The sequence below is a fragment of the Rhipicephalus sanguineus genome, unplaced genomic scaffold, assembly GCF_013339695.2.
Source record: "Rhipicephalus sanguineus isolate Rsan-2018 unplaced genomic scaffold, BIME_Rsan_1.4 Seq224, whole genome shotgun sequence".
NCBI classification, from domain to species: Eukaryota; Metazoa; Arthropoda; class Arachnida; order Ixodida; family Ixodidae; genus Rhipicephalus; species Rhipicephalus sanguineus.
In genome coordinates, this window is record NW_023614808.1 from 89403 (window position 1) to 111418 (window position 22016).

A 22016-nucleotide genomic window follows, 5' to 3' on the forward strand; every position below is an offset into this window, starting at 1 on the left:
CATACAAGAGAAGTACTACTGGCCGCAATACTGGTAGCACCTTGCTGTTGACGTTGCTTGTTATGTAAGGACATTCCGAGACTGTCAGCGATGCAAGACACCTCCGACAAGGCCAGTAGGCTTCCTTCAGCCAATCGAACCACCCCAACGACCGTTCCAGCACTTTGGGATAGACTTACTGGGGTTGTTGGGGACGTCGGCTTTGGGAAATAAATGGATCGTTGTAGCTGCGGACTACCTGACTCGCTACACTGAAACCAGGGCCCTGCCTAAAGTAGCGAAATTCCTTGTTGAGAGCGCCCTGCTGCGTCACAGTGCTCCACAAGTCCTTATCTCTGACAGGGGTACGGCTTTTAGGACAGGCCTAACGCAAGTGAAGGTTGAACAAAACGTCGCCTAACGTTGCCATTTGAATGAATGCCTTTCCCATATATATCATCTACTGGTCACTTCTGAATGGGATTTGGCATGAGGAATCGATAAACATAGTGATACCGATCTCCCGCAATTCTGAAACAGATTTTCTTCTATGGTTGTGTTTCAACTCATGGTGACCGCATCGGGTGCCTCATGAAGCAAATGCTGGAGACCAGTCCCGCTTTTGTAGCTTACACGAATAAAGCGTTATTAATGGCAAAAGGCGAGAAAAAAAAACAATAGCAGGAAACGCCAGGCCTGCGCTAAAACCGCAGCACAGTCACAGCGAAAGCTGGAAGAGCGGCGTCTCTAGAGCCGGTTGTAAGCTCTCTTGGGGCTACAAGCACCCACTACGCCATAAACAAGCAAGGTACCCACTGCGCCATAAATGACAATTTTTGTGAAGTTGGGAGCACCTACTAAGCCATTATTCGTCATTCTGCGGAGAAGCGAGGCACCAGCTACACGTCTGTAAGGCATTATGTGTACTTTGTTGACGCGACGACTGATGACGATGAAGAATTATGGCTCAGCCCTTTGTAATGGGTTGGCAGCTTTTAACGGCTCACCAGTTATGCAATTTGCATTGGGTGACGCCCGGTCGTTATTTCGCTCTCCCGCCATACGTTGACGTGGGAGCGCGAGGGGGGGGGGGGCGAAGAACTTTACTGAGGCCCCGAGGAAACGGATCATGCGCTTATGGGCTTCCTTGGCAACCAATACAGGCGCACTTGCGAGGAACCCACTACGCTATAAATCAATGTAATTTTTGAGAGGTAAGGAAGCAGGCATTATGCCATTTTTTGTCATTCTACGGAAAGCCGTGGTACCTGCTAAATGCATGTAAGGCATTATGCGCTTTGTCGATGCTGTGCCTGATGATGATGAAGCATTATGGTGGAGCCCTTTGTAATGGGTTGGAAGCATTCAACAGCCTACTCATTGCGCAATTCGCATTGTGTGATGCCTGGTTACAGAATTCGCATTGTGCGACGCTTGGTGCTTATTTTACTCTTCGACCACGCTATATTGCATATGTTAATGTGTTTCCTTCCCGACATGAAGCCTGTATAGGACCTTTTTGCAAAGCAGTTTCAAGCACCGGCATGGCTCAGAGGTCGAATGCTGGGCTCCCACGCAGAGGGCCCAGGTTCGAACCTCGTTCCATTCTGGAATTTTTTTCCTATTTCGTTTTTTTTTCTTATATGGAGCGATAGTGGTTACGGACGCCGACGGCGGCGGCGGTGGACAACTACGGCGCCAAAAACGGCCGCTGAAATGATCTCATAACAGCTTTTGCTGTAAAAATATTTTTGAGTACTGTTTAGCAAAGTGACACAACTATTGCTTGTGAAGCCGTGGGCCGCGTGTTTGAGACCCCTCGTCTAAAACCCTTGCCGATGTGCTGGCAATGCACGTCGACGTCGAACACAAGACTTGGGATGCTGGCCTCCTTTACATAAGCTTTGCTTATTATATGGCAGTGCAAGAAAAAATGCACATGATGCCATTTGAGCTAGTTCATGTAAGGAGTCCCTGAACAACACTTGACGCTGTGCTGCCATTGATGAGGAAAGCATGGATGTTACACTCTATGTTCAGCACACCGAAGAAGCCCAGCAGCTCGCCTACCTCAAGAAGCAGCAGACGGCCACCGTTACAACCTTCGACGACGCTTCCCGAAATATGCCAGCTGGGCGACCATGTCTAGGTCTAGACAGCAATACGCCTGCGTGGGCTCAGTGAAAAGCTTCTTAGACGATACTCGGGGTTATACAATCGTATTTACGCGATTGTAATGCGACCACAGTTGTAATGCAAGGGGTGACTTTCCAGAAAGAAAAAAATAAAATAAAAGAATTGTGTGCACTGTTTAGACAACTTTCATTTCATTTCATTTATTAGTACTCTCACGGCCAAAGGCATTACAGAGGGGAGTGAGTAAAAATAAAACAAGTAAAATCCAACAAAAAATGCAGCAAACAGTCAGGAAAATACAAGTTCTTCGGCTCCTATTTATACAGTGTTACCTATTGTTGTTTTAAACAGTTGATGGTCTTCAATGGCGGCGATGCTTCCGGGAAGGCGGTTCCAATCCTGTGATGTGCGTGGAATATAACTATAATAACAGTGATCACTATGACAGGAAATTATTCCAACTTTGTGGGAGTGATCAATGCGAACGGAGTGGTAGGATGGTTTAGTTCATTACGCAGTTGGCTGTTATGGAAGTAAATTTTGTGGAAAAGGCAAAGTCAAGAAAAATAACGGCTTGAAGCAAGTGACGGTAGACTGAGAGTTAGTTTCATGGAGGAGATACTAGCAGTTCGGTTGTAGTGGTGGAGAATGAATCGGGTAGAGTTATTTTGAACAAGTTCAAGTGAATCGATTAGCTTGGCAGTACTGGGGTCCCATACAGCAGAAGCGTACTCAAGTTTGGAGCGGATTAAGGTTTTGTAAAGAAGCAGTTTTAGTGATGCGGGTGCAGAAGAGAAATTACGTCGTAGGTATCCGAGTGTTCGGTTAGCGTTAACTATGTTAACCACGTTAACCACATAGTTAACTATGTGGTTAATATGAAGAGACCAAGTTAAATCTGATGTTATGTGTACTCCAAGGTAGCGATAAGATGTTACTGACTCAAGGATGGTGTTGTTAAGCTGGTATGCTGGTGGATTAGATGCAGTGCGGGATACACGTAAGACTTTGCATTTATTGTTGTTTAGTGTCATTAGCCAGTCGTTACACCAGTCAGAAATAGCGTTAAGATCAGTTTGCAATGTGGTTACGTCCTGGGCGTTAGTAATTTCACGGACAACAACACAGTCATCAGCAAACAAATAAATGTTAGAAGTTACGCGCTGAGGTAAGTCGTCGATGTAGATTAAGAAAAGAAGAGGTCCTAAGACCGACCCTTGAGGCACTCCAGAATCGACTGAGCTACTGGGTGAAGTATGATCGTTATAAGTTACAAACTGAGATCGGTTACAGAGGAAATGTTCTAGCCGTGTCAGTATTTTCGAACTAAGGTTAAGTTGCGCTAGTTTTGAGAGAAGCAGTTTGTGGCAAGCCTTGTCAAATGCCTTTGAGAAATCCAAGAAGATACAGCCAGTGAATGAGCGGCAGTCAAGAATTAGATGAAGCTTATGAGTGAATGCAATTAGTTGTGTTTCACAAGAGAGAGTTTTTCGGAAGCTGTGTTGTGCGTGTGAAAAAAACAAGTTTGAGTCAAGAAAATGAAAAATTTCGGAGTAAAGAATGTGCTCCAAGATTTTGAACGAGATACTGGTTAATGATATCGGGCGGTAGTTGTATGGAGAAGCGCTGTTACCTGATTTATGGATTGGAACCACCTTCCTGATTCTGCAGTCGTCAGGAATTTCACTTGTATCAATGGACTGTTGAAAAATTAGTAGCAAAGCCAGAGATGAGTATTTCTTTGTACCTTTAAGAGATTTTGCATTAAGGGGGCACACTGGTCTTAGGGATGAAAAAATCATGGAAAAAAATCAATTTTCTGAATATAGTATTTTCATAACATACAGGCATTGTCGCAAGTGCTGACCAAGCTTCTTACATTTTGGATTGATATTTCAGCCCCAAAAGCAATTTATATAATTAAAACGAGCTATATTTCAATTGAGAAAAAGGACAAAAATTGGGCTTTTATATCGATATGCTGCTTCTGAATGATGTGTGCTGCAGCAGTAGACATGCAGGTTATGTCCCTGGTGGAGACTAATCATCTAACAAAAATATTTCAATATCTCCTATTACATGTGGTTTAAAATGACCTTTATCTGTTTTCTTGCATTTTCTCAAAACAAGCTTTTACTCACCCTGCCTGCTTGGTGCAACAATTGCTCCAGCTCTAGAATAGCTAGAGCTGTAACGTTTTTTGCTGTATGAAGCTAAATGCATAAAGCTTAAAATGCTACAAGCAAATCCCTTCTTCTTCTATAATTTTTTAAACTGCCTGTGTTCTTGATGATTAGTAGCTGTACTGTAAATGCTAAATTTTAATGGGCTGCTGAATTGTTAATTGTTGTTGAATTTGAAAACTGCTTGTTCGATTCTTATTCATTTTGCTTTCCACTCGTGCATTAAATATAACTTTCTGCCCAGCTTATTATTAGCTATTGTCTCACCGAATAATAGTGATTAATATTTAATTATCTCAATAATTATTTGAGTAAAAGAAAAAATTACTGCACTTTTAAAATCAGCACAAAGAAATACATATATATCTGTGCTTTTTAATTGAATCTGGTCAGAAAATGAACAAGATAGTCCCAGGTACCATGTCCCCCTTAATAAGGTCAACACCTGGACTTGCGAAAACCTTCAAAGACTGCATTATTTTTTCGATACCATCACTGTCAATGACAATGTCATCCATGGGTAAACAGTTGTGAAAGGGCAGATTAGGTAAACACGAACTGTTGTAAAGGACAAAGTTGCTGCAAAATACATTGTTAAGGATGGTTGGACATTCAGACTCTGTGATAGAGAGTCCACTAGAATCAGTGTTACTGATGGTTTTGACGGAGGATTAATAACGCGCCAGAACTTCTTCGGGTTATCGCGGAGCATCGATGGTAGTGTGGTCTGCATGAAGTAACTTTTAGCTTGTTTTAGCGTGGCAACGTAAGTTCTGTTAGCTTCTTTATATGTCACCCAATGGTCTTCGGAAGGAGTTAGTTTAGCCGTACAATATAATCTTTTCTTTCTTGAAGTTCATTATTCGATTGTAACGCGAGGGTTGACTTCAGGTAGCAAAAATCTGGAAAAAAAAAACACGTGTTACATTAGAGTAAATACGGCACTTCGACATCTCGGCACACTGGACTACAAGGTCATCCCTGATGGCATTATGGACCCTCAGAGGCACCGTGCACGACCCCAAGTTGTCTATGTAGTACGCCTTAGACCTTTCTATGTGCACTGATGAACTGTGGAACTTGATTTCAAACAAACGTTGATTTCCTTTGTACAAATTTTTACCTGCATGCTCTGTTTTCAGCGTCCGGGCATTGCTTTCTTTAAGGCAGGCAATGACACCTGTGCTTATTTTTTTATTTGATTAGGTCATGTTTCATCCAGAAAAGCAGTTACCCCCACTCGGTGCAGGCCACACCGCTATGTGTAGAAAAAGTCTCAATTGTTTTAGGCTGTTCTGATAAGATTGAGTGTACGACACAAGTTCCTGTGCTTGCTCTAGAGCTAACGTAAACACTGGCAATAATGCTCAAATGTTCACTCACTGATGGGATAAAGACGGCACGTTCCGCCGGAGATCAGATTACCGATGGCCAACAACTGTGATTGCTGTCATCCGTGAACTGTGTGCCTTTCTTGTACTTTGACTTACATAGTTTTCTGGGCACAGGTTCGCCTGATAGAGAGTTTCGTCTCTACCATTGTAACCGCCACCTTCTTCATCGTCACTACCACTTGAAAATATGTAAACCACATTTAATATTGAAGTGAGAAACGATGCTCTTGGAATACCTTTTCTGAGAAACGTCATTCGGACGACATTCTGCGAAATTCATACGGCTCCTGCGTGACCGAAATTTTTTTTTTTTCCTGAGAATTATTCGATTGATTCACTGTTCTCTACACAATAAATCAGCACGATTTTTTTTAGAGCACACTTGAGGCGGTCGCCATGATGGCTAGGACATTTGGCATGGAATTACCTGCGGGTGAAGAACCATCCACACCATTTGAGTGCTTGTGTCACAGGGAAGTATTGTACATGGCACTCACTTCTTTAGCGCTGTGGCCGTGGCAACGTCTCTGGAGGAGTGATCACAGCGCACAAATTCACAATTTGGGTATAATATCGGAGTCTGTAACTTCTCTACGAAGCCACATTTCTCGTGTTATTGTGACATAGACTAAATCATCACTTTTGTTTGTTTGGCATTTGGCTATGAGTTAGCCATTGTGTTTGCATAAAACATTTTTTTTTCATTGATTCCTGCAATGGTAAGATAGAAGCTAATCAGTTTTATTGTGGGCCTGAATGGGATCAGTTTCCCAGGGACCTAGCAAACCAGCCTCCCAACAGTCTTAGCCTTGTCAAAGGAGCCACTTCATAATCATTATTCGCATCTTGTTTTTTAGTTTCCCAGAGCAGTTTACACACAAAGCAGTAATGTGGGCTAGCCGGTTGCTAGAACTGGCAATCATTTTTGCAGTGCAAAATACAAATGTAGAGACGTGAGAGAAGACACAAAGACAGGACAAGTGCTGGACATGAACTGATTTTACTGCAAAGAAACACACAAACACGTTAAACAAGTGCGCACGTGCAAACATCACACTGCAAGGGGCTCTTTTTGCACACTTCGCACGTCACCACTTTACGTGTGCTAGACAGGCTCCTTTTTGAGACAGAGCAGCAAAAGGAACACCGGCACAATTTCTTTTCTTAATGCGGATAGCTATTTCTTGAGTCGCCTGATCCTTGCCTTTTCGTAGCTCACATGCAGCGTTGCATTCCACAGGACAGATGCACCTGTGGCAATGGCGCACCCAATGTCTGGGTCACACCCACTGCAGTCGAATCCCTTTACAAGAGACACCGATGTAAGAGACCAATGGCCATAAGAGTGGGCCGACATCAAAACAGGGGTCGGTCAGAACATAAGAGACATAAGAGAACATAAGAGACACCTCGTATAAGGGACAAGAAATGCTCCCCGGTGCACGTCTCTTACAAAGGGCACCGGGGAGCACCGTGTTGTGTTGGCACTGCCATCGTGGGAGTGGTGAAGCTGAAGGCCACTGCGCCGTTGCGATCTTGATCTTTTCTGGGCCGAATGCAAAAAGGCTAGCATTGAAATTCCTTACTGCTGCCGCAGGAAGTGGTGCTAGTGGCCGATTTGAACTCTACGCACGAATGACAAGAATATTGGAATTTTCGCTGCCCAGGTACTTTTGTTGGTCTTGATGCTTTGAAAGTTTTTGATACCCGAAGAAAACATGAGTATCAATAGTCTTTGAAGGACTCAGAAAACGCCATTGGCAACAGACATTGTTATCGTAACATAGCTACAAGAGGCACTGCTTTTATTACCGTGGCTCATTTGTTTTGCTTTCCATAAGCTAGTCGCAGCGGATCTGTGCGTCAGTGTCACACGTTTTATTGCGAGAGCAGTTATGTGCATGCATTTCCAGCACTTAAAGGAAATTAAAAAATATCGGGACAGGCACAGGGCCTCCTCTCATCTTTCAGATTTGTTTAAGCACTAACTAGCCCAGCTTTGTGTTCTAAACCATAATGTGGACACTCACATTTTTTCCATTGTAGATGCGCTCGTAATGTTGCGCATATAGTGAGATTGTGCAATGTCCGTGATTGAATGTGACTGAAGGTGCCATGTGCCTGTCGGTGCGAGTTCTGTCATTGTGCAAACCATCCGTGCAGGTGTTCAAGCCCGTGATCCAGGGAGTGATGGAGTTTTTCCAGCCGAGTTGCATCGTGCTGCAGTGTGGGGCTGACTCGCTGGCAGGCGACCGACTGGGATGCTTCAACCTGAGCATCCGCGGCCATGGCGAGTGTGTCAAGTTCATCCGCGAGCTAGGCCTGCCACTGCTGGTGCTTGGTGGTGGCGGATACACGGTGCGCAACGTTGCACGTGCCTGGACCTACGAGACGTCACTGCTGCTGGATGAGCCAGTTAGCTCGGAGATTCCCTACAACGAATACTTTGAGTACTTTGCCCCCGACTTTACCCTGCACCCAGAAGTGGTCACTCGGCAGGTGAGTGGTCTTGCTAGGCAGGGCTTGAACAGCGGGTGTCGCTGGAGCCATTGTTTCGACAAGTGGCTCCAGCAACACCCGCTGTTCAAGCTCTGTGCCATTCTGTGCATGACGCAGTTGAGAGTTGTTAGTCGGGCACGGTTACACTGAGACTAAAGCATGGAAATATTAATAAGAAAAAAATGGCGAAGCTTGCACTAAGTCGCGCAAGACTTGAAACAGCAAAGCTGGCCGATTCTGAAGTCTAATCTGTAGGTTGTAGGCTGAAGGCTTGAAGATTGTTGCTAGGCTTTAGCTAGGTTAGCTAGCTTGCTTCTGGGTTGATTCTCGGCACAGAGGTTCGAGTTAAACCACAGACAGTCACAGACACGACACGGATGTCCAAACTCTAGAACCGAGCGTTCGCACCTCTCGTGGATCTACGGGCACGTCGTTGACGTAGGGCTTCCATCGCTTTGGGCTCTTCTCGCAGCTGTCGTTGCCTTTCCCGTTCCCTAGTAATCTCTCGTTGAATGTAGTCAAGGTCTTCGGCTTGCCACCATCGCTTTGCAGCCAATTGTTAGGCTAACTGTTGCTTCTTGGATGTGGGCGCGAAAAGACAAGGACAAAGGGAAGAAAGACACACACACACACACTGGCGCTAGGTTCGCGCCCACATCTAAGAAGCATGGCAGACCAACAAACCCGCATCGCTACCCTCGTAACTGTTGACTTGTTCATTTTAAGTGGACTGGTGGTGAGTACCAGTGGGATTAGCCCACTTTCTGTGGCGCATTTTACGGCCGACCATAACAGCTTCGCTGCGAACAGGGAGGGGCAGACCTCCCCTGTGTCGGCCTCCACGTTTCACTGGCTTCCTTCGAGTGCCTACTGTATATTGTTGAAGCATGTGCGACATTTCCTGCATAACAATAACAGTTCTGGAAAAAACAATTAAGAATGACCAGCTAGGCACCAGAGGGCTGTGAAGAAACGCTGGCCTCCTGGGCTGGCTAGCAGGAGAAGCACCAAAAGCCGACGTCCAAATGTAGTCCACCTGTCGCGATGCTGAACTGCGTATGCGCAGTGTCCTAGCGGCTGAGGACCAAAGCAATTTAACAGGCACGATATAAGGAAATTGACAAATTCCCAAAAAACTTCGTTATAAAGTGGATTTCGTTATATGGAGGTTCGGCACAAAAATTCGAAAAAGAAACGCTTGAGTAAGAAAAAAAGCAACAGACGGCAGAACTCACCCAAAACATTTATTTCGCGGTAAAAACTGCGTGATTTTGCTTTGTTGTTTGTTCATGATGGACGGCAGCACTGACCGTTCGTACGACATCAATGAACACAATGCTGCTCCGTGATCGTCCAGCGAGCCCGTGGCGCAGCGCAAAAGTTCGATGGCGTGCAGCACCTCCTTCGCGGAGGCCAAAGCGCGTGCCGAGTCGTCCTCCCAAGGTCCGTTGTCGTCACTGCGGTCTCGGACAGTTTCTGCCAGAGCCTCATCCGTCATCTCCTCAGTTGTGATGGCGCAGTTGTCGCATCCTTGACACTCATCCTTGGATTGTCACAACAGGTACTGGGTGCGTGGTCGTGTGTCGGTTCACACAAGCGCAAGGCGTCGAAAACGAAGAGTGAGCAACACGATGGCGTCGTACAGAAGAAAACCAACAAAGAAAGACACGGAGAATGCGGAAAGCCACAGCGCTGCTGCGACTCCCTCTTTTTCATTTTTTTCCTTTTTAACACTTTCGTGACCGCACCTATTCCCATCGATGGTATGTTATAGATGACTTCAAGATCAAGTTTTGGCACTCTCTGAGCGGTTCTGGACGGCTAACGCAATACGAAGCATAAAATAACATGTTTTTTATCAGTTTTGCTTGCGAGTTTGTTTTTTGCACCGCGGGGAGATTTTTAAAGCTCATTCGCAGTTGGGTAGGTGAGCGCTCGTTGCTTCAGACATCGCGGCGACGCCGCTCGCGGGTGCTCCACAGAAACGGCGAATTTCAACGGATTCCGATTAATATGAGCGGGAATCTCTGGATGATGGTAGCACCACAGACACGGAAGACGACTTCGATTCGCCAAGCTTCGGTACGGACGGCGAAAGTGTGTCAAACCTACCCGGAATATCAGCAGCTATCCGCCGGTAAGTTTCGTCTTCTCCTCGGGTCGTTTTATCGCTGCCGCGCGTCATGTAAACATATCTGGTGCGTTCTTAAAATAACAGCTGTTATCTGCAAGGTGTTAACTTCATTCGGGCGGGAGCATTTGGCGCCGGCTGAAGAAAGAGCGCAATTCTCTTCGCGAAGACGGCGCGGAGCGGACTTTTACCCAACGCTCCGGTGTGCCGCGCGGCGGCGTCTTTGTGTTGTTTTTTACCGCAGAAGTCGTCAGAGAGATATGCAACCACACAGATAAGTATGCGTGGATGCATACCTTCGAAAAGCCAACATACAGTGAGAGGGACGAATCCATGAAGGTAGGCTACTGAAGAGAAGATGAGCAAGTTCGTCTCATTCCATGTATACGTGGTAATCGCTGAAGTCCCGCGCTTGCACTGGTGTTGGTGTCGACGAAACATATTTCCAGGCCTTCGTCCACCGTCAGTGATGCCACGGAAAAGGTTCAAAGCTTCTTGAGTGTCTCTGATCTGAAGAAGACCGTCGCGTCCCACGAAAATCTTCACCACGTGTCATCTCTATTGCAACACATGAACGATATTTCTACGCTATCTTTTAACCCCGTCGGAACCTTTCAGTGGATGAGAAAATGGTGAAATGTGAAGGTCGGTATGGTATTCGGCAGTATGAGCGAGAAAGAGGTCAAATGAGGGTACAATTATGGATTTTTGCAGATTTGGAACAGGCTACACTGTTCATTTCAACAAATACACAGGAAAATTGAAAAAATACCAGAACGGCAAACTATGGTAGGAAAGTTGATGAGAAAAAAAATTTTTTTTTTCCCGAAACATGCGCAGCCAGCCTTTGTTTCACCACATCGAGAAACTGCATCGCGCGGTGGCATGATAGGCACTAGTGCCTATATTCTTGTATTTATGTAAATAATCTTTGTACTTACAAAGCTTATATTTCCACTATTATTCCACGAGTGCGTTGCGTTAGAAACGTATATTTCGATTTTTTTTAATGTTTAACCTTTGCAGAGTAGCATTGATGTTTTAATGAATCTTTCTTTCTTTTTGATGCATTTTTCTTTGTTTGATAATTTTTTCCGTTGTTTGAAATTATTACTGTTGGAAAGACCAATTCTTCCTCTATCGTTTGATACCCTACACTTTGGCATCAAGTATATTCTGTGGCAGGAAGAACATATTTCCTGGACTAGCCAAAAACAACCAATTTTTCCGCGGTCACGAAAGTGTTAAGTAGTGTCACAGAATGCGTTGGCTGGCTAGTTGGTGAGAATCCATATTGCTTTTTTAGCGCAAGAAACGACACCACAAGAAAGAAGATGGAACACAGTGCTGTGTTCTGTCTTCTTTCTTGTGGTGTCGTTTTTTGTGCTAAAAAAGCAATAAGTAGTGTCACCTAGTGTGAGGTTAGCGAAGTGACGTGCAGAGACTTGCACTGTAACCAAACAGTGGCGCTGCCAGCGCGTTGAAAAAAAAAAAAACTAGCTTTTTTTTTCTCCCTCTCTTCGGCGAAAAGGAGCGGCTAGGCCGGCTGCAGCAAGCGGTGGGATCAGGTTTAAGGGGAGGGTTCAAAAAGGTCACGCCCGGGGCGGCATGATCACCGGGTCGAGGGATGCAGGCCTGCCTCTCGCACGCACGCACACGTGCGCTCACCCTCGCCTCGCAGTCATCGTGCTTTTGAGCGCGGGCCGCGTCTCCTGCGCGCGGGTGGCAGGAGACGGTAGGTGGGGTAAAGCGTTCGGTTCACCCATATAGCCGCTTAAAACCGGCTTGACTTGGCTTGAAGTGTATAAGTAGGTGGCGGCAGAGTAGCGTTCAGGCCGCCGTTTATTTCTGCGTGGTGTGGTGGGTGTTGGCAGAGACGGCACTACTGGTGTTGGTTTTGAGCGTGAACTGTGTGCGCGAGAACCGCCTCTGGCCGTGGTGTAACCGTGGGGACGTGGTCGCGTTGTGTAGAGTGTTGTAGAAAGTGATTCGTGTGCAAGTCGTTGCCGCTTTTGTTTCTGCGATGTCCCCGTGTTCAGTGGACCGCCGCCAAATCTATAAGCAATGATAACGAGCGTGAGATAAAGGCTATGTGTATGCGATTTGTGAATGTCTGTAATAGTAGTGGTTCTTGATGGAAAGGAAGAACGGAGTGTCTAGCGTGTTACGTCTAGACGTAACTATAGGAGCCGTTGCAGTTACGTCTGGACGTAAGAATAACAAATCTTAAAGTTACGTCCAGCGTGAGATCAGACGCACCGAACCGATCGGCTCTAGTGGCGCAGCGGGCTAGTACGTGTCGTGCTCGGATCTGGGAGGACGTTGGTTCGAACCTTGCTGTTGTCCTTCTCTCTCTTTTTTTATTAAGTGCTCCACGGGCGCCGTAATATTTTTTGTTTAAGGAAATCGCCTTGGTGGCAGCGGTGGACGCCCCAGCCCACGTCGCGCTCCGTACTCTTGCTGTAGTGACACCAGCCACTCGAGCAAAATAGTGGAGCGACGACGGCGCACCGCGAAGCGACAGCGTCCCAGTGACACGAGCCACCACTGAGACTGGCAAGATAATTATTAAACTTAAGTGCGCATTGTGAATCACACGGTGGACGTAACTTTAGCAGCTGATTATGGCTCCCTGCGTCGTCTGCTAGCCACACCGTGTTCGCTAGTGTGCGAACGTCCTGCGCGCGTCCTCAGAGGGCAGCCTATTCCGTTGTGTTAGCACAGCATCAAATGCTTGTACGTATGTCTGCACGATATAAACAAGCATTTCAATTTCCAAGGCTTGTATGCAGACTAATAAGTGAGCAAGACACGCAAATTGGGCGAGTTGGTGAGGTTCCATGGTAAAAATATAAAGCAGCGCTTTTTTAAACACAAGACGAAGGAATGGAGGGACACATGCGTCTCTTCTTTCCTTCGTCTTGTGTTTAAAAAAGCGCTGTTCTGTATTTTTAATAAGTGAGTGCATGCACGTGTCGGTATGGAGGTGTGAATGCAGAATTTTTGAGACACAATTGTTATTTTATTTTATTTATTTAATACCCATAGCGCCCATACAGGCATTACGTAGAGTGGAGGGGGTGGGGTACAGAAGAAGAACAAGCATGAAAGTTGCAGGTGCAAATGAAAATGTAGATTATTCTACGCCGACACAAACGTACACAGCTGCGTCGAACACAGCTACATCAAAAATGTCGTATACATTGGGAAAACAATCTAAAATAAACAGAAAGCACAGTGATAATAGTTAATGGCAATGCGAACAGTAATTACAACAAAGCGCGGCAGTAGTTAAATTTGGGTCGATGGAAGTGATCCCGATGGTTCAGATGATCGTGGCGACACGTTGAAGGACTGGACAGGCCCCTTGCTCAGCTCCTGGCAAACTTGAGTTTATTTACTCATATGTACAGTTGCTTACAAAACAAATGCCGGGGCGGCCACTGAACAGCTCTCGCGACAACAACTGGGCTGGACCCGCACCAAGCGTTCAAGCCCTTAAGAGAAAATCTCTAAGTCCTTCGTCCCTGGATCAGAGTCGGCGCCAAGCACGACCTCTGTCCCCTCCGAAATCTCTCCGTCGAGCACCAAGCTCTCCCTCTCCTCTCCTATTTCTTCCTTTAAATCCACCCTGTCTCGTCTGAGACCGCCTTACGGGACCATCCCTTTCCGATACTCCACCAATGAAGCAGAGAACTTTGTTTCTCTCAGAGACGTGTCTCCGCTTCCGCGTTCCCACGCTTTGCTGCCCTCACTATGCGGCAAGCCAACTAACCCGCCATCAATCACATACACAGTCAACGTACACTGAAATGAACCACACCAACGTGCCCAGTTTACTATGCCGTCTCGAACCTTGTCTGCGACAAGATGCCGCCGCCTGTTGCAATTACTGCAAAACCACATCGGTGCTCCTTCAGTGAGGACCGTCGCGACGGCGACACATTGTTTACGTTGTCAGTCTCCGTGAGATCGCTTCCGCCGTACGGGTGACTCCGCCGCGAAAGGAGCGGTCGACAAAAGGTCGCGGGGTTCGGCTACAAAGGCGCGGGTAGAGGCGAACGGCCTAATGGCCCTTCCGAGCGCCCCTTTTCCGTCACGCGCCGTCTGCGATTAGTCACCGTTGATCCGTACTGGGGAAATCGTCCCCCGAACATAACTCCTTCCAACCCAAGAATGTTGTATGTACGCTTGTTGTACATTCAACTTCAAAATTCCATGCGGGGGGGGGGGGTGTATTCACATTGGAAGGCACCGACAACGCTTCATCTCACTTAGGCAAGTAAGCAAATAACATCGCACAAAGACAAACACTAACACGAAACACGTTATAGAAGATTCCCCAACATCACTACCGAGCGTCATGCCCGATGGCCCCTTCCCTATTGTTTGTGGTCAGTCAAACGCATGAAGTCACGCATAATAGCACGAGGGGGTTACTACACACGACACACACACCGAAATGCACTCAAGCAGGCACACCCGCGCACTGTTTGGAACGTCCCTCGCAGGTTGGACCCTGTACTGTACATTCCTCGAAGCACCATGACAATTAGTCAACATTTAGGCACAATACTGTTGCTGTCTGGCTAAACGGAAAAAAAAAAAAAACTAGCATACTCTTATTTCACAACGGGGTCCGTGTTAAAGTACTGTCCAAAAACAATATTTACATTAACGGCCTCCCCTACAGTTACAGTTTCCATTAGCAATCCCCGCTGTCCAACCGCGACAAGGCATCGACGCACTTATTGATTGGCCTTCGATCGGCCACCTTTCTACTCGCGAATTTCTGGCAGGTAAGGTAAGGTTGACAATGCTTTTTGCTGTCCGCCGCCATCGTTGGCCAAAAGAATGCACTACGAACGCGCCCTTTCGTTTTCCTTTCTGAAAAATGCCCCCGCAAAGTGCATCATGAGCGGGCTCCAGCACTGCTTTGCGACGTGTTTCAGGTAAGACAAGCTGACAACAATGCCTCCCGTTCAAGAGTTCCCGGTGGAACAATAGCCCATCCATGAACATTCCGTGTGTACCATCACGCGTCTGGCCCCATGGCAATCGCAGGGAGGTGTCCTCCCGTTGCTCTTTTGTAAACATCTCATTACCCGCTTCCTTCGCCGTTACGTGTCCTTCTGTCGCAGACCCTGTTCGCGATCCCGTTGAATCTGGCTGGTGCTCCGGCGTCTCCTGAACACCAGTCTCACATTCAAGATCGACTTCCTCAGCAGCATTCTGCTCCGCTATCGCTATGTGAACCGCCAATTCCCGCGCTTCTCTTTGCGTTTGTTTAAGCTTTTCCAGTGTGCCTGGCGTTAATAGGGCATCTACTCCCTCCGCGAGTCTCTCGGTAACCGCGCACAGTTCCATAAGCTCCGGAGTAGTGCCTCCCTCTGGGATATGCAGTGCCAAAGGGACGTACATCAGGTCAACAGGGACAGCCTGCCCAAATGCCCCTCTCAAGCTCACTTTGCCTACTCCCTGTAGTTTTGCCCCTTCCGGAACTAACGCTTTCCTGATTACTGTTATGTCTGATCCTGAATCTAAGCACGCGGTGAACTTGCGCCCCGCACTTATCAAGTCGATCCATGTTAATCTTGACACACCGGCATAGCACCTTTCGGGGATTATGCTCTCCACTGCCGGTTCACACACTACCCTCGCGGCGAGTCTCTCCCTAGGGAAACGGTCTTGTCCCTGTTCCGCGGGTGGAGGTGTCGTTTGCGAACATTGCCACCGATAGTGTCCGCTCTCGCCACATGCATAGCATCGGACACCCGTTCTTTCGGTTCCCTGCGATAGCCTGTCTGACGTGCGGCGATCGAACCTTTCACCATTCTTCGAACTACCGTTGGCTGTTTTACCTGACTTTCGATTACTCGTGCTCTCGTCATATTTCTGCGCCAGTTTCACCAGTTCATGAGGTCTAAGCCATTCCGCCGTCTCGTGTTGTAGCACGTATGTGCGCATGTCTTCGCGCATCAGCTGCTTGACCCGGTCTGAAATGATCAATGCCCGCAGCTCCTGAACATTACTGACCTCTCTACTACGGAGATAATAATCAAGCAAAATCTCGAGCCTAGTGGCGAACTGCCCCCACGTCTCATCTCCCTTCCGGCAGGCATAGAGGCGGCGCTTGTACTCCTCAGGGGTGAGCTTTAATTCATGCAGGATAAGGTCGCGAACCTCGTGGTACGAAAGCACTCGGTCATCTGCCCGATTCGCCACCAATGTGCGGCTATTTTCGTTCAAGAACGGCACAATGATAGCGCCTTGTACCTCGTCAGGGATCTCGCAGCTTCTCAGCATGTTTTCAGCGCTCCGGAACCACGCCGGCACCAGCTCATCGGAAACTGGCATTGGCGGAAGAACTGCTCGCAACTGATCCGCATACCGCGCCAAACCGCACCTGTCGCTCCGCCCCACTTCATTGCTCGCGTGCGATTGAAGCTTCAATTTTTGCAGCTCGATTTGGAGCTTTAGCGCTTCTATTTCCAGCTCCTTTACACGAACTTGTACAGCTGGATCGGCGCTTTCTACAGCACGCACATGTGCGCTATCAGTATTTACCGATGCCTCATCACGATCTAGCTCGTGGTCCTCACTAGTCCCATCTGCCCTCTGACTTCTGGTCATCCTAGTCGCCATAGTGCTCCCGGAGAAAACAGAACAGGGACCCACCTGCGATTTCTGTCGGTAGCTGCGTCGCCACGCTGGCTCCTCGTCGAGGCCTCAGTCAGCAGATCATGGGAGCCGCTTTCCGATGTACTTCGATGTGTTCGCACCGTCCAGTCTCTGCGTTTTTGGTTGGGACGACGGCCGGTCGTGCAATGCCTCTCGCGGTCCTCGTCGCTCCAGCAGTCGCCAGCCGCTCCGGGTGAGGTGCCAATGTCCGGAAAGAGGACGCTGCCGATCTTGATTGCAGCTCAGTTGATTGCCGCACTTGGTGTTGTCCCACGTTCAGCCTTCTCGAACTGCATACTTGCATGCACCGTTCCGAGGTACCCTTTTTTTTTGCTTCTTCGCCCCGCCTTTCTTTGCTTTGGTTTATGTGTGTATGCACAGGACTGCAGGATGTCTCATTGTCCTCCAGGAAGCCGCCACGTCATCCTGTCGACTGCGCCAGTTAAATTTGGGTCGATGGAAGTGATCCCGATGGTTCAGATGATCGTGGCGACACGTTGAAGGACTGGACAGGCCCGTTGCTCAGCTCCTGGCAAACTTGAGTTTATTTACACATATGTACAGTTGCTTACAAAACAAATGCCGGGGCGGCCACTGAACAGCTCTCGCGACAACAACTGGGCTGGGCCCGCACCGAGCGTTCAAGCCCTTAAGAGAAAATCTCTAAGTCCTTCGTCCCTGGATCAGAGTCGGCGCCAAGCACGACCTCTGTCCCCTCCGAAATCTCTCCGTCGAGCACCAAGCTCTCCCTCTCCTCTCCTATTTCTTCCTTTAAATCCACCCTGTCTCGTCTGAGACCGCCTTACGGGACCATCCCTTTCCGATACTCCACCAATGTAGCAGAGAACTTTGTTTCTCTCAGAGACGTGTCTCCGCTTCCGCGTTCCCACGCTTTGCTGCCCTCACTATGCGGCAAGCCAACTAACCCGCCATCAATCACATACACAGTCAACGTACACTGAAATGAACCACACCAACGTGCCCAGTTTACTATGCCGTCTCGAACCTTGTCTGCGACAAGATGCCGCCGCCTGTTGCAATTACTGCAAAACCACATCGGTGCTCCTTCAGTGAGGACCGTCGCGACGGCGACACATTGTTTACGTTGTCAGTCTCCGTGAGATCGCTTCCGCCGTACGGGTGACTCCGCCGCGAAAGGAGCGGTCGACAAAAGGTCGCGGGGTTCGGCTACAAAGGCGCGGGTAGAGGCGAACGGCCTAATGGCCCTTCCGAGCGCCCCTTTTCCGTCACGCGCCGTCTGCGATTAGTCACCGTTGATCCGTACTGGGGAAATCGTCCCCCGAACATAACTGCAGTGGTAAATATATAGTACAGCACAAGATGCAAAGGAAGCACTAAAAGAAAACAACACAGTTTACAAATGGGATACAGTATAGATCATGGTGATTACCAGGCGTAGGCATGATTTCTTTTAAGGCTCAGTGGTCAAAAGATTCAATCATTTTTATTGCAGAAAAGAATGCGTCATTAGACGAAATTCCTACAATTGTGGAAGGAAGTCGATTCCACTGACTGATAGTTTTGGGGAAAAAAGAGTTGCTGAAGGACGATGTATTGCATTTATATTCTCTTATCTTAATTGTGTTCGTGATCTTTGCGTGCTGATGTGTAGTGAGGCCGGTTAATGTATACGTCACGGGGAATTCGAGTATGAAAATGATATATGCTGTGTAATAGCTTCAGTCGAAATGACGCTCTTCGCATGCTGCAGAGACTTCCATTTTAATATCGCCTAGATTCCGTTGAACTAAACTGTCTGTCATACATGGGTATATTAAGCACATATATCTTGCCGCCATGGACTGAACTTTTTCTAATCTATCTTTGTTTGATGCTGTTGAAGGGTCCCACACGCAGCGCGCGTATTCCAGCACTGATCTTACGTATGTTTTATATAATAACTCCCGGGTTTGCTGTGGAAATGCACGTGTATTTCGTCGCAAAAATCCCAAACTCCGACAAGCTTTACCTACGGTATAATCCACATGCCGACGCCATGATAAAGAGGGGCAAAAGTAAACGCCTAGGTATTTGTATTCGCACACCATTTTACCGGTGAGCAGTTTATTGTGTATTCGAATTCACCTGGACTTTTTTTTTTTTTTTCTGGTGAACCTCATGCACACCGTTTTCTTAAGCTTCAGTTTCATTTCCCATCGCTCACACCATGCGTGTATCGCACATAAGTCGTTTTGGATCACAGATCAGTCAGTTTCAGAGGTAATTTTGCGGTATAATATGCAGTCATCTGCAAATAGCCCAATATGATATTGTACGTTTTCGTTAATCTCATTGATATAAAGTAAGAAAAGAAGGGGTCCCAGTACTGATCCCTGAGGCACCCGTGACCAGGGGCGTAGGCAGAAATCTTTTTCGGGGGGGGGGGGGCACCTCCTTGATCTGTAGTGGGGACGAGCAGGCAGATGTGGTCGAGTGTCATTTTCTGCTCTATATGCTATGGCAAAAAAAATTTCGGGGGGGGGGGCACGGGCCCGGTGTGCCCTAACGTGGCTACGCCCCTGCCCCTGACGCAGGGCTGAGCAGTATCGCAATACAAGAGTATCGCGATAGTATTTCAGAGATACTTTTGAGTATCTGTATTTCTGTATCGAGATACATTTGAAAAATGTATTTGTATCTCAGTAGTGAAATACATTTACGATGTATCGCCTGTATCGCGATACTATGCAGTACACGGGTATCTCGTTACATTGTTTTTTTGTGTCGGAAATGAGTTGAGGCGTGTTTCCAATGGGGGAATGGCGTTTTTTTTTGTGCCAAGACAAGCAAAGGCGCGCCGCCGGTCGCCGACAGATAGGGCGGCGATGGTTTCCCCTCAAGCACAGAATGGTCCATGTGGTAAAGCGCGCGACGCCGCAGACGGCAGAATCGCGGGGGCAGTGTTGTCGGCCTCTGCCGACGAAAGTCGCTGTCTCTCAAGGTCAGTGCAGCACGCCTAATTTTTTTCGGGTGGCAAGCCACTACTTCGCGACCCCCCGCGCGGATACCGCCTTGGAACAGGCTTTGCAATGCTTCGCGTACGTTCAGTTCTCAAAGCGGCGGCACATCCAAAAGCAGTTCCCGTAGTCGCGGCGGAAGTGACTAAAAGATGGCTATCTTTGACGCGCTTTCAGTCAGCTCTCCAATGTCAGGGTGCGTTCCTAATTGATTACATGCGTGAAACGGTATTTGTGGTAGCAGGCTCCCCCACCGCCGGAGCCGAGTGCTGGTAGCGTCCGTGGTGGTGACAGCTTCATTGAAGCCGACAGGGTCAGACGGCTTAGGATTCCGAAGATGGGGACAGACTTCGGATTCTGAACAGTCAGAACAACCCAAGTGAGGGCGGAAGCGTTTCGGTATCTAGATGACCCGAGAAGAGATATCGCCACGCTGCAGGGCAATCCGGCTATGAATGCGACATTTATTCACTATAACACGAATTTGTGCTTGCCTTCAGTGGTAGGCTGCCTTTTTTTCTTTCCCGAGTCTTGTGCTGAGGCTGAAACGACGCTGTTAGAAGACAGCCTATTTGAGAAGCCTACACAGCAACCTTCTCAGCAAAGCAGATCTTCAAAATAAATGTGTGCCTTTTCCCAATTCACTGGTGTTCATTAGTGATTCGAGTGATTTGCTTAAAGTGTGCTATTTCTAGCATAGCTTAGTTTCTTCGCCAAATATGTCGATTTCGGTGTCCAATCCTTGTTACTGTTGCTGTGAAATAGTGTATTTTTATTGCAATTGATACTTGTAATTATGTCATTATTACTAATTATGTACTTTGTCCACCCCCCTCTCCCGCAATGTCTTAATGGCGCTGAGGGTACTGTAATGAATAAATAAATGAACTGTAGGTTTCGATGCGCTGTAACTTTAATTACAACAATATGCTGCACTAATAAGTGTCTTTGCGTAGTATGAGCATCCTTCAAATAAAAAAAGCATTCCAGTATCTGTATCGCTGTAACTGTATTCCGGAATACGTTTTTCTTCTTATTGCAAAATTATCTCCGAAATATCCCGTTACGTTAAAGGCAAATGTATCTCAGTATCTGTATTTTAGGCTTCCAGTTCATGTATTTCAATATCTGTATTCCGGAATACTTTTCTGAGTATCTCTGCCCAGCCCTGCCCTGACGTAACATCAGTTATTGCAGACTGTTCGCCGTTTACAACTGCGCATTGTCGCCTCTCACGTAAATATTCAGCAACCCATGCAATAACTTGGGGATTAATGTCAAAGCTGGACAGTTTTGCAGTAATAAGTAGTGCGAAACGGTGTCGAACGCCTTCTGAAAGTCGAGGAAAATACAATCAACCGAAGAGTTATCGTCCAGTGCTGCTGCTAAAACATGTGTGAACTCTACCAGTTGTGTGACGCACGATAGTTCATGTCTAAATCCGTGCTGGTTTGAGTTCAATAAAGAATTACTATCTATATGCTTAACAATGGCGGTATATAAAACGTGTTCAAGAATTTTGCAGCACACAGAAGTGAGTGAAATGGGGCGGTAGTTATTGATAACGTTGCGCGGGCCAGATTGAGCAACCGATGCCATTTTCCAGTCAGTCGGGAGAGAACTGTGTTTTAAGGACTTTTCGTAAATGACTGTTCGCAATCTCGTGAAGTGTTGGCGATTTAGAAATCCTTGTGATACCAAGCATGAACGATAGTCTGCAAAGGCCGGTTAGCAGTAAAAAAGACCTCAAGTCACGCACTTCTATAGAGATGTACACGGATTCATGCAAACAGAAAAGCAGAGTGCACAGAGTTCCACTTCAACTATAATTACACAGAAATACAGGCTTTTTTTTTTTGTAGCCGCTACAGCAAGAAGTATATTGGTTCAGTCGCACAACACCATTTATATTGTAGTATGGGCAGAACACAACCTAAGCACGTACAAATAAAGCAAGAAAAAAAAAACATCGAGCACAGTGGAAAACACGACTGTCGCCGAAGGCCAGTACCCCATTGATTGGCGGATTGCACGT

At 47.2% G+C, this 22016-nt stretch overlaps 2 protein-coding genes across 2 annotated transcripts in view; one reads left to right on the forward strand and one right to left on the reverse strand.

Annotated features, from left to right (window-relative positions):
* The window catches only part of LOC119376781 (histone deacetylase 3), a 79627-nt gene extending 71315 nt beyond the window's left edge, over nucleotides 1–8312 (forward strand). Inside the window, exons 5-6 of the mRNA XM_037646492.1 lie at nucleotides 7856–8226; nucleotides 8309–8312. Coding sequence (XP_037502420.1) covers nucleotides 7856–8226; nucleotides 8309–8312 — 375 coding nt within the window. The remainder of the gene's footprint in view (nucleotides 1–7855; nucleotides 8227–8308) is intronic.
* A 746-nt stretch (nucleotides 8313–9058) lies between these two features.
* Nucleotides 9059–16955, reverse strand: LOC119376782 (uncharacterized). Its single transcript, XM_049411482.1, has 3 exons — nucleotides 15978–16955; nucleotides 9502–9734; nucleotides 9059–9092 (listed from the first exon to the last, which is right to left on the reverse strand). Exons 1-3 carry the CDS (start codon nucleotides 16953–16955, stop codon nucleotides 9059–9061), a joined length of 1245 nt encoding a protein of 414 aa, XP_049267439.1.
* Between the last annotated feature and the right edge of the window lie 5061 nt (nucleotides 16956–22016).

Excerpts from the sequence above, each read along its gene's own strand:
- LOC119376782 (XM_049411482.1), bottom strand. The coding sequence starts at position 16,955 with ATGACCAGAAGTCAGAGGGCAGATGGGACTAGTGAGGACCACGAGCTA. Across the intron at positions 9,735-15,977 it reads GGGAGAGACTCGCCGCGAGG|GATGAGTGTCAAGGATGCGA; the intron begins GTAGTGTGTGAA and ends TGACAATCCAAG. Across the intron at positions 9,093-9,501 it reads TCATTGATGTCGTACGAACG|GAAATGTCGCACATGCTTCA; the intron begins GTCAGTGCTGCC and ends ATTGTTATGCAG.